Below are 17033 nucleotides of genomic sequence, written 5' to 3'. Positions count from 1 at the left end.
GTAACTACAATATCCACATGGTACCTGCCATAACAATTGCAAACTGAGTGAATGAATGCTCAGAAAAGGACACTACTACCATAAAAATGCCATGAGTTCTATTTTATTTATCTGGCAAAGCTTTACTTGCTTGTATCCTGATGGAATTAAAAACATATTTCATATGTTCATCTGAAAGGAACATTTTTTGGACAATTTGACAGAATGATTATAGTTTAGCAACTAGCATATGATCCAGAAAAGCAAAAGGCTATGTAACAGACTGGATAAAATCTTGGTGTAAAAACAGTCCATTTGAAAGGTGTGAAACATAAGAAATAACATTGAATGACATCTTCAAAAACAAAAGTAAAAGTGTAGTGATCTTAAAGATATAAAGTCATATTGGACAAATAACTTCAAAAACAGAAATGAGAAGGTAATGCCGGAAGGAAACTTTGGTGATAACAATTAAACAATTATGGAAACTAAGAGCATAAAAAATAAAATGAGATAAAATTAAAATAGAAGAAAATGTATTTTAAGTAACTGAACTTAAGCTTTAGAAAATAGTTCAGAACACCTCATGGGAAAGAAAACTTACTTGTACCAGATCAAGAGAAAAAAAATGTTGCCCATTCAAAAGAATGGAAAAGGGATGGTAGCAAGCTAGCATATACATTTAAAATATAGTTCCCTAGGTATGAATATATGAAGCACAGTTTTCAAAGGCAGTAGCCTAAAACTAAAATAACAAGACTTAGTGGTGGCATAGAGGTTAACTATCCTCTCACAAAAGGAAGCACACTTGAACAACAGTAATAGAAATGTAAAAAAAAAAAAAAAAAATCACTTTTTTCTACATTGTCTTAGAGACCCAAACTACAGAATAGTGTTCAAACCTGAGTGACACCATTTAGATCACAGAATCAGAGGTTCTGTGATCTAAATGGTGTCTCAATTCTGTTGTTGCCAGGCAATATAGCCCCAGAAAATATTAACAAATAAGCCTACCTGTGTCCCATAATTCTTTTTTTTAATATATTTTATTGATTTCAGAGAGGAAGGGAGAAGGAAAGAGAGAGAGAAGCATCCATGATGAGAGAGAATCATTGATTGGCTGGCTGCCTGCTGCATACTCTCTACTGGGCTTCATGCCTCAAACTCGGACACATGCTCCGACCTGGAATCAAACTGTGCTCTCCTGGTTCTTGGGCCAATGCTCAACCATCAAGCCATGCCAACTGGACCATAATGTCAATATCTTTATTTACAATAACAGGAGTGCCAGATTTGAACCTGGTCTTGTTTTGTAAGAGAAACACAGAGAATTTTTACTAGGTCTATATCATTGGTTCACAGCCTTCCTAATGTTGCGACCCTTTAATATAATTCCTCATGTTATGGTGACCCCCAACCATAAAATTATTTTTGTTGCTACTTTATAACTGTAATTTTGCTACTGTTAATGAATTGTAATGTAAATATCTGTGTTTTCCGATGGTCTTAGGTGACCCTGCTAGTGGTTCTCAACCTGTGGGTTGCGACCCACAGGTGGAGAGCTGCTGCTGTAGAGCCTCAGACCATCGGAAAACACAGATATTTACATTTCGATTCATTAACAGTAATGAATCGTAATGTAAATAAATGGTGGTTCTCACTAAAATATTAATTGCCTAAGGCCACAGGGCAAGTCACATGCAGGTGGCTCTGCTACTGCTGTGCTCATTTCTCTCACTTGCCACACTTGGCCACTAGATCCTTGGTTTCCAACGCCTTGCTGCTCATTGTTTGCTTGTTGCTAGAAACAAGACTTGCAAGAATTTACCATTCTTTAATGTTTCCAGGCTCAGAAGAAAATGTAATTTTCTCTTCATGTGGCCCAGCCACTTTTCCCATTAGATGCATCTATTCATGGCATAGATTTGGCAGGAGGCGAGGCAGATGTTCTCTTAGATGTTGCCGACAAGGTTGCACACCCTCTGAAATGCTGGATGGCTGAATGGATGGCAGTCCTTATGAGCATTTTAAAACGTATTTTAAGATCTGGTAGAGAAAGGAGGCATGTACTACACATGACAAAACTAATAATTCAAGAAATTAAGTGATAAATACCAAATAAACCCTGGAAAAGAAAGCAAATGGTATGTGTATTAAAAAAGGAGATACAAATTTTAGGTAGACAAGAAATATTCCACTTATTTTTAAAATATTTATTTCCAGTCTAAACTTTTATCTGAGCTCCTCTCTCTCTCTCTCTCTCTCTCTCTCTCTCTCTCTCTCTCTCTCTCTCTCTCTCTCTCTCTCTCTCTCTCTCTCCTTCTCTCCTTAATGCCCACCCTTCCTCTTTTTCTCAAAGATGCACACACACACACACACACACACACACACACACACATATACACACACACATTTTCCCTAATAAAGGTCTCTCGCATTCACTTTAAATTCACTATAGTATTTTAAATATCATTCATTACATCCAACCTATCTCCACCTTAGATCTACTCTATTCCAATATTCCCATAACTGCTACTCAATCAAGAAATTATCTTTAGCCCTAACCAGTTTTGCTCAGTGGATAGAGCATTGGCCTGTAGACTGAAGGGTCAGGTTCAATTCTGGTCAAGGGCATGTGCCTTGGTTGCGGGCACATCCCCAGTAGGGGGTGTGCAGGAGGGAGCTGATCAATGTTTTTCTCTCATCGATGCTTCTAACTCTCTATCCCTCTCCCGTCCTCTCAGTAAAAATACCAATAAAATATATTTTAAAAAAAGAAATTATCTTTAATTTTTCCTCTTTTTTACCTCCCACATCCAATCAGTCATTACCACATGGTTTTCAGGGCCATTTTTTATTTAGCCTCTGCTAGCACATCCTCTCCCCCTTATCCACACCATTCCAAGCTCCTGGAGTGAGCTTTATAAAATACAAGTCTGATAAGTCTTCCCTATCTAAATTTTAAAGTTTTATTACCTTTAAACTAAAACTCAAATTCCTTGACCTGACATGTATGACCTCATGGCCCCTTCCTACATATTATTCCTGATTTCTTATTATTTGTCTCGTTTTTTGCTATTTTTTTACTATTGTTACTAACCTGCTGTTTCCTGAATATGCTATTATCTTTTAACAAGTCACTTCAGTCCTACCTTTGATCAAAACCTTTCAATGACCCTCCATCTTACTCAGAATCAAAGCCAATGTCTCTATTGGGCTGTTAAGACACCCTTTTTATCTACGTCCTCATTATCATCTCTTTTCTCTCCCTCTCCCTCACTCTGCCTCAGCCATACTACTCTCCTGGGATGTCTTCAAGCAAGTAACATGTCCCTGCTTTAGAGTTGACGCACTGGCATGCTCCTTCATTTCTTTTAAGCCTCAGCTCAAATTTTGTCCTTTTGAGTAAGACCTTTCCTGACCCCTCTTTTATAATAAAAATTGCAATCCTCTATGTAAATTCTTCCTGTGTACCTCAACTACTTGAGTTTCTCCATAGCATTTATAACCTTCTAGTATATTATTTTATTTTACTTAATATTAATTGTAATCCTTCTTTCCCCTCCCCTCCCCCCCGACACACACACCACCACCACTGTAAAATAAAGTCCTTTTGGGCAGGAGTCTTTGTCTTGTTTATTCACTGCCGTAACCAGACCTCAGAAGATTGTCTGGTGCATGATCTTTCAAAAACAGTTGCTGAGTGAATAAAGGGTACACACAGTTTTGCATTTTGGAGTGCTCGACAGTGTCTGGATTATACTAATATTTCATTTAATATTTTAATGCTCATAAAAGGCCTGTAAAATAATTGCTGTATTCATTCTAAAGATGAAGGCTCTAAATTTGAGTCAATGATATCCCCAGAATTTCTGTATAATCAGCATATATAAGGGCATTATTCTGGTCAGTGGAGAGGTAAAAATTTGACGCTCAAATAAACTATCTTTTCTTATGTTGCATGTTGTACTTGAGAGTGGCTTGAGATATGCTGATGCATTTAGCATGTGCTAAGGTATCGCTAACCGTTAATAGCATCTTTTGCCCCAAGGTTCTGCAGTTATTCAGAGCATCCAAGCCAATATGTTTAGGAGACAGTGAATATAACGTTTGTCTACAGCCAAAGTTCATGGAGGGAAGTAGAAAATGACAAGATTGATGGTGCTATTGTGTCTATATTGTGGCGTTTTAGAATGCTCTGCTAGGAATTGGGCTATCATTGGTTCCCAAACCTGTGGTGGCTTAAAAATATAGTTGTTCAAAACCATACCTCCTACTGGTGTAGATGCTTAACAAGCTCCCCAGGTTTTTATAAAGCAGCCAACCCTGTACTCTAACTAGCCTGGCATTTGGGAACGTGGTAAACTGCTAAACGTTTTCAGGTGGCAGTTTGCATAGGTTACTGTTATTTGCAGTTTAGTTCTTGCTGGAAAGCACCCCTGCTGCTGTGCACTGTACAAACAGGTAAATCTAACAGGGAGGTGGGTGAGGTGTTTCTTGGAGTAATGTGTCGTGCTTTGCCTCACAATGGTATTTTTCTCCATCTGTTACAGGTCAATGCACAAACTGGCCCAGCTGGAAAGACTTGACCTGGGAAATAATGAATTCAGTGAGCTGGTAAGCAAATGCATTTTCTAAACTTGATAAATACACCCCAGGAGATTTTTATTCTTTGTCCTTGTAGCCCCAGGTATCAAGTCAGCAAGTGTACATTTGCATTTGCTAAATATAGAAACAATAAAATCTGGGGATTGAAATTATTGTTTGACTCTATAGCAAGCCACAGAGAACTGGATAACCCTAGGGTTCACTGCAACAAGGGGGATAAGCAGATGCAGTTTGACAGTTTTGAGCACCAGCTTTGTGGCAGGCACCATGTCTAGGGTATGACAGAGGTTATCTCATTTTATCCCACTTTAACATGTAGCCATGGTAACTTTATGGAAATGAGCTCAAAGGAGTCACCTACTTACATGGCTTGACTCGGAATCTAAACCTTGAAAACTCCTGCCTTGGAGGCTGCTTGGTGGAGAGGAGACGTCAATTGTCTTCTATTTCTAATTGTACTGGAAGTATCTTCCTAGTGGACACCTGTTACAACCTCACTACAATCAAATAGAACAGAATTCTGATTTCTCCTTTCAGGCTTAAGTGTCCTTTAAAATGTGCCTGAAGACTAAAGTCTCAAATGCAAATTAGAAAGCAAATACTCCTTTGCAAGCACACCAGCTTTCTATGTCAGAAAGTCTTCCACTTGAACATCTTCAAACATCAAAAATCCAATTCATCTAAAATGCACTTAATTATTTATAAGTTAAGACAGTTAAGGAATCAGCTTTCCTTTCCCAGCTATGTTGCTAGCGATGTGACCATGTGTGAATTACTGAACCTCTATAAGCCTCACCTTCCTGTTCTATAAAGTGGAGATGATAATGGTTCCTCCCTTACAAGGCTTGTGTGAGGATTCAATGAGATAATGCAGGTACCGGACCTGGAAAACGTGATTCTCAGTAAATGCTCATGTAGAGGGGTGTCGGTGTAAATTACACTGCATGTTGAATATGCAAAAAAATTAACTTTTTTTTTTTTTTTTTACTATAACCATAACTAACCTGATCATTAGCCCACATTTGATTAGCTGTTTATGGAAGGCAAAAAAAAAAAAAAAGTATTTTCACTCTTGTGTGATTAAAAGTTTAATCTTCTTTAAAGGTTACATGGTTTCTCTACGTTGTGCTCATGTTCTTGGCATAAAATTTCTGTCTCTCATGTATCCCCTCGCTTTCCCTACTTTTCTCCATAAGATGGAATTAGATATGTGGAAAGGAGGCTTCCCGTCTTTCTGACCTGAGGAAAGGGACTGTCCTGGCCTTGGGCTGGTTTTCAGAAGCACGCTGGAAGCACATGCTCTGGGTTGCTGTCTGCAGCTGGGCCTGCCTCCTGTGTTAAATTTGTGGCTCCGAACCTGTCTTCACTTCTCTGGGTTCAGGCAATATTCCCTGGGAGCAGTGGCCGTCTCCCTCTTGCTGGACCTGCCACCACTGAGCTCTCATTGACTATAGATAGATACATGAGTCTCTGCTTTATCTTCCTTCCAGCATCAGGCTTGGCAGTTCATCTGGTTTCTGTTGTGAGGGTTCTTCAACAACCATAGTCCCTGTAGCAGCCCCAGAGCCAGTATACATAGACTCTAAGTGTACACATGATGTGCAACCTGCGAGAGGCCAAGGACAAATAATGTGCAACCTGAGAGAGGCCAAGGACAAATAAGTTCAGAGTCTTCCTCTGCCTGCTACATCTCACTGTCAAGTTTGCCCTGCTTTGCAGGCACTCCACGTTGTTATAGGGTAGCCTGGATGGTCAATAACAGTGACAAAACTAGTTAATACTAGTAGCTTTAAAATTAGTCCTTAGGAAGCTAGGATCTGCCCACACTTTTATGAAGAGATGTAGCTTGGCCTAGTAGTTGAAAAACCATAGACAGTGGATCACGACAACTGAGATTTGACTCTCAACGCCATCTCCGGCTAGGTGGGTTCCTTTGGGTTTGTATCTCACTCTCTCTCATCAAAATCCTCTTAACTAAAGCAAGGATCTCACTCTCATCTCTTTTGTAGGCTTTTTGAGAGAATTTCATGCACAATATTCTATAATAAACATTTATATGTGTTTCAGTGAATTATAATTTCATCAGGTGTATCATTTTGCAAACCTTTCATTTGTATAGTTTGTGAATCAATGTTTTATTATAAACTAAGGCCCAATGCACAAAAATTCCTGCATGGGTAAGGTCCCTAGCTGCTGGCTGCCAGCCAGGGCCCTCCTTTGTCCCGCGCTGTCCCCAGGTGGCCAGTGCAGGTCATAGCAAGCGAGTGAACTCCTAATAGGTCAAACTCCCGAGGGGACATTTTGCATATTAGGCTTTTATCTAGAGAGATATTTGGAAACAAAGATGAATAGCATATATATATTTTTTTTTGAAAATATACTTATTAAAAGTAAATTTAAAATAAATATTTTTTAACATGCTTTATGGTATCTAAGAAATCATCCTAGCAGAAACATTTATTTTTTACTTTTCAACTCCCAATATTCCCTAATGGTCACAAAGAAGACTCTTAATTTTTTTTCAGTTACCCCAGAGCACTTAATGTTATAATACACAGTTATTTGGAGTAGTGTGGGAAGTATAATTATGGAACTTCATATTCCTAATGTTATTCACTTTTAATCAAATGTCTAGTTTTATTAATCATATGTGTGGGACTATTATTTCTCTAACAATACAACCTTTAATGAAAAAATAAGAGAATTGTCTATGATAAGAGGCCTCTGGATATAATGTAATATGAAAGAAAGGGGATTAAATTCTATTCTACAACTAGATGTTGACACCCAGGAGATTACTGTTAGATGATTCATTTGTGTGGCATGGTAATGAGACAGATATGGAGAGAAAATTACAATAAGTAACTTTTAAAAACCTTAGAATGTGAAAGCCTAATAAGAATAACAAAAATTTACTTGCTTAAGAATCAATATAAATATCCCAAATGAGATTCAAAGTTGAAATATCTATTTATGGATGCTCTTGTTATAATGAAAAATTCTAAACAGAAGGTATTATTTTATGTTTCTAACATCAGTAACCACCAAAAAAATCCTGGACAAACTTCTAGGGACATAATAGGTTATTAATGTTTAGGTGGGGGTTTTTATATATATTTTTATTGATTTCAGAGAGGAAGGTAATTAGATCACATCAATCCTTAAAATCTTCTGTGTACTATCATATAATGATCCAGATCTTCCCAGAGTCATAGAATGGTCAGGGCCACTAAAACAGATCCAGTCATTGTTACAAGGCTCAGAAACCCAATGGTAGGTGTAGATTTCAGGTATAGAGCTCTATCCAATGAACTGAGTCCCTATTGTCCTGAACTGGTGGAAGAAATATGGAGTCCTGAAAAGCAAATTGCCATGGGTGAGAAGAATATAGAGCAGACTGAGCAGCAGAGCCTGGAGGATGATGGCATCAGGAGGTGATCCAGAACCAGTGTGAAGCCCTACTGACCATCCCTCTAATTCAGCCCCAGCTTCTTAGCTCCCAGCCTCTCTCACTAACTCGCTGTCCCCCTCCCTGCACTGGAAAGGGGAGGACCATAGTATGAAGGAAAGTGTCACTTAGAACCCTCAGCAACCTTCAAAAGAGTCAGTCCTAAGAAGCAAAGTAAGAAAGTCTTCTGCAAGGCAGAAAAAGAAAAGAGCTGAGCCTAGAGGAGACAAATAGCAGACTGCAGTGTGATCTGTGTACAGTTTAGAGTTCATCAACATACAGCAACATGGGAAGCAACCTACTGACAATGGACAGTGGGAAACCGTATCTCCTGTTAAGTGGGGGTTTCCCTTGTCTCCCCACCCCACCACCACCACAACGGGACTCCTAAAAGAACTAACTGGAGAAGAGGTTCCCAAGAAAGGCTGAACTTCTTGCTCTCCTGCTAGAGAGGTTAGAGAATGAGATTTGAAATTTCACTTCGCTTTGATGTAATATATACTAGTTATATGTTTTATAGAGATATTTCTATTTATCAAATTGGAATTATAGTATGTATTCTATTTTATATTAAGGCATGATTATCCAATTCAAATAATTATATTCTTTATAAGCATTATAAATTATAAACTTTCTCTGCAGCTGAATTAGGAAGACTGTCAAATAATAACCAAAAAATAAATATTGAATTAAAGCTCAAATTTATGAGAAAATAATAAAATCAAAGAGCCTTGAAATTTTATTATATAAAATTTGATTTATCCTAATTTATACACTGTGTGTAAAGATTATTATGTTCTCTGAATGCATAATAATCTGGCGTATCAGTGTATATCCTATATAATAAAAGGCTAATAATCAAGTTGTCCCCTCGACCAGAAGTTTGAGCAGCAGGCAGGCCTGCCAACCACCCATGTCCCCTCTCCATGGTCAGGCCATCCAGATCCCACCCATGCAGGAATGCATGCCTCTCTCTTTCTCTCTCTCTCTCTCTCTCCCCCCTCTCTCTCTCCTCCTCCCCTCCCCTTCTCTACTCTCTCTAAAACATATCTTCAGGTGAAGATTCTTGAGATTATTCTATGTAGTGAATCAAAAGTCTATGAATAGTTGAAAAGAAGTAATTGTTATTGTCTTATTTCTTATTTTAATGGAAATTCACTTAATGTTTTCTTGTTAAGAATATTCCTTACTATTAGTTTAGTTTAGCTTCAGAATTTACCTTCCTATTTCTAAGTTACTAAGAAAATTTATCATAAGGAGATGCCAACCTCTATAAACAGCTTTTTGACCTTTATGGAGGTGATAACATTTTTTTCTCCTTGAATCTATTAATGCTGTGAATTATATAGAGACAGTTTCTAATATAAGACCACCTTTGAATTATTGAAATAGGTCCAACATGATCATGATATAACAATGATAATGACCTTCTATATAAACTGTATGCAATTTGAGCCTATCTAGGATTTTTAAAAATCCTTGCTCATGTGTGAGATTTGTATACATTATTCTTGTGTACTTTCTCTACCTGTGATTTTATGTTTTATGATCTCATCAGTTTTGGAAAATGAAAAGACCTTATCTCTTTAAATGTTGCTTTTTGCCTATATGGTCTGTCTTTCCTGCTGGAATTTGGATTAAATATGAATATGAGTATGATATCATGTGATCTTAAAATTATATTTTATTGATTAATTTATGTTTTTTTCTGAAAAAGTAATCAGATAAGTGATAATTTTAAATGTTTATTTTATATCATTAAAGAAAGCATATTGGCCTCTCTACCAAAAATATTCATTCCTCAGGATTTGAAGCAAAATGTTGAAGCCATTTTAAGAGTATTTTAACTTCTTAAGCTGTTTAATGTACCAATTATTGACAGATATTTTTAAATTATAGACCACTCAAACTCTGCATTTAAAAAAAAACAAATATAAATTGTAATAAACAAATACCTACGTGATAGCAACAAAAATATTTAAAGAGTAAATTATTTCACATGAAACATTTCAGCATTGGTTGATTTTCCTCAGTGGATAGAGCATCAGCCTACAGACTGAAGGATCCTGGGTTCAATTCTGGTCTAGGGCATATGCCGGGGTTGTAGGCTCAATCCAAGTGGGGAGCATGTAGGAGGCAGCCAATCAATGATTCTCTCTCATCATTGATGTTTCTAGATATATCTCTCTCCCTTTTCCTTCCTCTCTGAAATAAATAAATAAATAAATATTTTTAAAGTTTTTTAAAAACACAATGCAAAGATGGATTGGATTTAAAAGTTCAAAGAACTCAGAAGGAAATGCTCAGTAAGTTTACAGAGTGCTAGAAGTAAGAATTTCTAACCTTAGTATTCAAAATGAATTGATTTTTGTTGACATTCTTCACTTTATTTCATAAAGTCCAACAAAAAATTCAAATAGATAAATAAAGAATGGGGAAACTCTAAGAAGAAATGCCAACAATTGCATAGATTATCTGCTTGGACTATATAAGTACTACCAATGTGCTTTCATAGAAATGTAAAACGATTGAATACTTATGTTAATGTTTTAACTTGTAACTACAATTAACTTGAATTTAATTAAAGAACTTAATTTAAGAATTAAACTCATTCTACTAAAAAGTATAGCTACCAATGGTTTCAGCTCCCCAGTTTTCCCAAAGTGGGTTCATTTTTAATTACCTGGGATGCATGTATACCTGAGGCAAGCACTTTATTTACATATGCTGTAATTTTCTTTCTGAGTGGTTATAGCATAGGTTTCCCACACCTATTAATCACACTTTGTCAGGTATTCTTCAACTAAGGTTTATAAGAAGTAGTAGTAATAAAATACAATTTGTCATCAAATAACTGGCTACCCCAATTTTAAGGAATATATTGAAAACATCTTAGTCACTAACTCTTCCATTTCTTACATTTATAAAATGTCCAAGGTCACATGTTGTAGATATATTTCATAGACATTTACAAATGTTATTAATATATCAAGAATTTTTTGAGAAATGAAGCCTATTTTTAAAATTATTGCAGGCACATCAATTTCTGTATCAGTCAAAGTCCAGGCAGGGGTGGAAACTATATCAATTATTTCACAAAGAAAGTTTCACATAAAGAATGGTTAATTGTGCATCAGAGAACTAAAGGAGTGAAAAGGAAGCACTGAAGGATTACAGACATAACTCTAGGAAGTAGTTAAAATCTCTAGGGTAAGGAACAAATAGAAGATAGTTTAGGGAATTGGGAAAACCTAAAGCTGGGACTAAGTCATCTATAGAGGACACCAGCCAGCTGGCCAGTAATAGTGTCACTTAGGGGGCCTGATAAGGTTGGTTCTAGTTGTGTGGAAAACTACAAACTACACACAACTGCTGTTGCTGAGGTTCATTGTTGCTACAAGGAGAACTGTTGCCATTGATGCTACTGTTGAGATGCTAAAACGACAAGGAAGTAAAACAAGGAGCAAGTCCCATCTTCTTCCTCTGGCCGCCCAGTCTCTCTCCAGCACACCCAATTGTCAGTGCCTGTCACAGAGCTGCCTCCAAAAAGAAATGTTAGTCTCAGAATTGCAAGCAGAATATAGTGGGACTACAGCTGAAAGGCAATAGGTTAAACATTTAAAGTAAAACAAATGTTTATTTTTGCCAACTCAGTTGCAGTATCATTCTCTCCAGAAAGCTTTTCCTGTTCCTAGCAGAGCACCAGTTCCCAACTGGCACTTGATAAATAGCTCTGAATGACTGAATGAGGAATGATTTGATTTTAAAAGTGAACCATTTGGCCCAGTGATCCCACTTCTAGGAATATATACCAAGAAACTAGAAACACCAATCAGAAAGGATATATTCACCCCTATGTTTATAGCAGCACAATTTACCATAGCTAAGATTTGGAAACAGCCTAAGTGCCCATCAGCAGATGAGTGGATTAAAAAACTGTGGTACATCTACACAATGGAATACTATGCTGTGATAAAAATAAATAAATAAATAAATAAATAAGAAAAAGAAAAGAAAGAACGAAAGAAAGAACGAAAGAAAGAAAGAAAGAAAGAAAGAAAGAAAGAAAGAAAGAAAAAGAACTTTTACTATTTGCAACAGCATGGATAGAACTGGAGAGCATTATGCTAAGCAAAATAAGCCAGTCAGAGAAAGATAAATATCACATGACCTCACTCATTTGTGAAATATAATGAACAACATAAACTGACAATCAAAAACAGATCCAGAAACAGAGAAGCATCAATCAGACCGTCAAACCTTAGAGGGAATGTAGGGGAGGGTGGGTATAAGGGGGAGAGATCAACCAAAGGGCATATATATGCATGCATATAAGCCTAATCAATGGACACAGACACCAGGGGGTTGAGGGCATGAGTGGGTGGAGATGGAGGGAGTAATGGGGGATAAGGACACATAAGTGATACCTTAATCAATAAAGAAAAAAAGAAAAACAAATAAGTAAAATAAAAATGAACAGTTCAGCTCATTCTCATCTTCAGAATTATGCCTACATAAATAGGAAATTAAAGTATTTCCTCCAATTCTAAAGTAGAGGAAACACTTTATCTGAAAAGCAGTCATTCTGTAATTAGCTATCTTTTGAGGAATCAATTTCAATTCACTTTGAGACACACTTTCAAATGAGTTTCTCCATGAAAATTAAAAGTACAAAATTTGTAACCGTGCCCAACAAATAAATAAAACTGTATTCCCATTAACTCTGGAATTGAAAGGAATCCTTGATGAATCATTCAAACAAAATATACTTTCTGACTGAAAAAAAATTGTGAAGGCTTTTTATCACAGGAAGATCACATTGGGGTGTCCACTTTTATAAATACAACATCTGTCTACTTAGGGTTTTAATAAGCAATTTCCAACATCACACATACAAATAAAGAAACTTACTTTCTTGCTTTCAAACTTTCCCTTTCATAGCAATAAAATATGTCACCTTTGCCTTTGTTTTCAAAAGAAGCAGCTTTTCTCTCATTGCCATTTTTTATTACTTCAGTATCATAACTGGGCACTATGAATGAAACTAATTAGCTCTGTTTGCCTTTCCATAAATAAATTGTTCTAAGGATAGCATATATTTGAATGTAGTCAAGTACCTTGGTGATTCTATCAACAATTCTACCAGAGAAATTAAAGAAAAAACAAATACTCCCTGATTGAACCAGGGTAAACTACATTAAATAAGAGTACAAATTTAAAATCAAGGATTCACAAAGAAAACAGGAGATTATGTAATCATGGAGTACACCCAGGAGAACATTCTTGAGGTGTGAATAGGGATTGTGAATCACCTAAATAACAAACATAAATTGCATTTAGAGTAATCAAATTCAAACTGGAATCTTCCTGACTTGCATACTGAGTTGGTAATATCTGGATGTATTACCTGAAATTGAATTAACAGAAAAAAAATTATTTGATTTCAGGTTTCACAACCAAAACTAAAAAGAATGAAAATGCCAAGGAGAAATATAGAAATATAAAGAAAGGGGTATGAAGGAATGTGTGTGTGCGTGTGTGTGTGTGTGTGTGTGTGTGTGTGTGTGTGTGTGTTGTAATTAAGGTAATGTGGTCAGGAAAGCTTACTCAGAAAGTGACATTTTAATAAAAACTTAAAGAAAACTAGAGAGGAAATCATGCAAATATCTTGGCAGAAGATTGTTCTAGAAAGAAAGAGGATACAGGAAAAGTACAAACATCAAAGATGAGAGCAGGCATAACATTTAGACATCAAGAAGACTAGAATGGCCCTGGCTGGTTTGGGTTAGTGGATAGAGCATCAGTTCAGTGACTGAAGGGTCCTTGGTTTGATTCAGGGAAAGGGTTGCAGGCTTGATCCTTTGTCCTGGTCGGGGTGTGGGCAGGAGTCAACCAAATGATGTGTCTCTCTCACATCAATGTTTCTCTGTCTCTGTCTCCCTCCCTCCCACTCTCTCTAAAACTCAATGGAAAATATCCTTGGGTGAGGATTAACAATAAAAAAAAGAAAATAGAATGGCTAGAATAGATTAAGTGAGGAGAGGGGGTGATAAATTATTGGGGAATGGAGTGAGTTGGGGTAGGGGATGAAGAGAATCCTGTAAGATATTTTAAGGTTTTGAAAAAGTAGAGCCACTGGTCTGACTTACATTGTTACATTATATTATACTAGAAGCCCCAGTGCACAAAATTCATGCATGAGGGGAGCTGGGGAATGTGTCCCTCAGCCCAGTCTGCACCCTCTCCAATCATGAGACACCTTGAGGGATGCCTGACTGCCCATTTAGGTCTGAACCCGATGGGATGGGGCCTAAACAGGCACTCAAACATATCTCTCACAATCCAGGACTGCTGGCTCCCAACCACTTGCCTGCCTTCCTGCCTGATTACCCCTAATCCCTTCTGACTGCCAGCCTGATCACCCCCTAACCACTCCCCTGCCAACCTGATTGATGCCTAACTGCTTCCCTGCTGGCCTGATTGCCCCTAACTGCCCTCCCCTGCCGACCTGGTTGCCCCCAGCTGTCCTCCACTGCAGGCCTGGTTGTCCCTAACTGCCCTCCTCTGTAAGCCTAATTGCCCCCATCTGCCAACCCTTTCAGGTTTGGTCCCTCCCAACTGCCTTCCCCTTCTGGCCTGATCACCCACAACTGCTATCCCCTGCCATCCATCTTGTGGTAGCCATCTTGTGTCCACATGGGGGTGGCCATCTTTGACAACATGGGGGCGGCCATTTTGTGAGTTGGAGTGATGGTCAATTAGCATATTACCTCTTTATTAGATAGGATTGCACTAGGTTACAGTATGTTATATTACATCGATTTACATTATATCACATCATATTACATTACATTGTAACACATTACATTGCCAGGATCACTTTGCCTGCTGTGGGGAGAATGGATAGAAAGAGGGGTAAGGTGGAGTTTAAGGGACCAATTAAGAAGTTGTTGCAATAATACAGGCAAGAAGTTACAGTGTCCTGGATTGGGGTAGTATCAGTGAGGTGGTAAGGAATCAGTTTCTGGGTAAACTTTAAAGATATAGGCCAGAAGTAGGATCTGATTAGGGATACCCTCTTTCAAAAAAAAAATAATGCACAATAGGAATACACAATTAAGTATATAAATGAATTTAAAAAAAGAAACTATTCATTTTTAAATTAAAATTAATAAAATGTAATTTTAAAGGCCTCTAAGTGCCATAAATACCATTAGGTCCAAAAAAATAGCATAACACACATTTATTATACTCCTTTCCCCATGCATTTTGGTTTCATGCTCTTTGACAGTCTTTCCACATGACAAAAACTTTGTAATATCATTTCCTATGGAGATAATAGACAAATAATTCAATCTTTTATCTACCATGGATTTCATCACTGCTAGTTCAGAAACATTTATTTTAGCCTTACAATTTTCAATGTTACACCCTGTAAAATTTTAGGATTGTTGTCATATTTTGGAAAAGCTGTGGCCCAATACATCTTAAGCCTTGTTTCTCCTCCTCCACATAATATGTCTGGCGCCAGGAACCAATGGACCTATTCATGTCCCACTATGTCCTCTGGCCCTGCACATTTGTGTCCTAAAGGTCAGGGCGGTGGCACAATGAGCAGGGGGCACATTTCTGAAATCTCTACACTAGATGGCTAGCAATAAGTTAATCATATGCAGACATAATTGCAATCTATATAAATATATTCCACTACGCCTATAATAAATGTATTCCTATGCAACTTCCTTTTATCTAGCATCCCAAAATGTCTGTGACGTGAGAAAAATTACAACAGAGAGGAAGGCAGGATAGAAATTATAGTTGAAATATTTTTACTTTTACTCAGCATTCCAGGCCTAAGCATATACTGGTATTCCTATTGCTGAACTGTAACAAATAACCACGAATTTAGTGGCTTAAAACAATACAAATTATCTTATCATACTGAGTTCAGAAGTCCTAAAATCAGAGTGTCATCGTGGCTTTGTTCCTTCTATAGTTTTCATGGGAGAACCTGTTCCTTGCCTTTTCCAGCTGCTGGAGGCTGGTGGCCTCTTTCTCGCATCACTTTAATCTCTATCTATCATTACATCTCCTCCCTTGGCTCCTCTTCCATCATCACATTTCTTGCTCTGTCTTCTTGACCCTCCTACCTCCCTCTTAGGAGGATGTTTGTGATTATATTAGGACCTTCCCCACCAGGATAATATATTGCAAGATCATTAACTTAATCATGTGTGAAAATTCTCTTTTACCATTTAAGTTAACATATTCACAAGTTCTGGAGATCAGGAGATTGACATCTTTAGAAGTCTGTTATTCAGCCTACCACACTCTGGCCTCTGCCCCCAAAGATTCATACCTGACCCACAGGAAAATGCACTTGCCCCAACTCAAGTTTCCCAAAAGTCTCATGCATTAAAACATCAACTCAGGTATAAAAATCTCATGTAAATCTCATCAGCTCAAGTCTCAAACTTCATAGTCTAAAGCAGTAGTCGGCAAACTCATTAGTCAACAGAGCCAAATATCAACAGTACAACAATTGAAATTTCTTTTGAGAACCAAGATTTTTAAACTTAAACTTCTTTTAATGCCACTTCAAAATAGACTCACCCAGACTGTGGTGTTTTGTGGAAGAGCCACACTCAAGGGGCCAAAGAGCCACATGTGGCTCGCAAGCCGCAGTTGCTGACCACGAGTCTAAATCAAGCATGTCAAACTCATGGCCCACAGACCTCATGCCTCATTTATTTGGTTCATGTTAACCTTTGAGTTTGACATGCTTGATCTAAAGCATCTAAATAGTCATGGGTAAACTTTGGGTATAATCCATCCTTGGGCAAAAATCCTCCCATTTATAGACATGTGAAACTAGAAAACAGTTAATATGCTTTCAAAATACAGTTGTACAATAGGCATAGAGTAACAGTTACAAACATTTCCAGACTAGAAAAAAAGGAGTCTATACTAAGAATCAATTTCAAATCCAGCCAAGCAA

General features: G+C 37.4%; 1 protein-coding gene across 12 annotated transcripts in view; it reads left to right on the top strand.

The window, feature by feature from the left end:
• Positions 1 to 17033, top strand: part of LRRC7 (leucine rich repeat containing 7) — a 475871-nt gene that overhangs the window by 300388 nt on the left and 158450 nt on the right. For all 12 annotated transcript variants that reach the window (XM_084871851.1, XM_084871861.1, XM_084871862.1 and 9 more), the window contains one exon: positions 4533 to 4596. In XM_084871851.1, coding sequence (XP_084727977.1) covers positions 4533 to 4596 — 64 coding nt within the window. The remainder of the gene's footprint in view (positions 1 to 4532; positions 4597 to 17033) is intronic.

Source organism: Pipistrellus hanaki (genome assembly GCF_964339955.1).
Source record: "Pipistrellus hanaki genome assembly, chromosome: 2".
In the NCBI taxonomy this organism is placed as follows: Eukaryota; Metazoa; Chordata; class Mammalia; order Chiroptera; family Vespertilionidae; genus Pipistrellus; species Pipistrellus hanaki.
The sequence above is the reverse complement of the archived record's forward strand: the minus strand, read 5'-3'. Positions and strand labels throughout refer to the sequence as shown.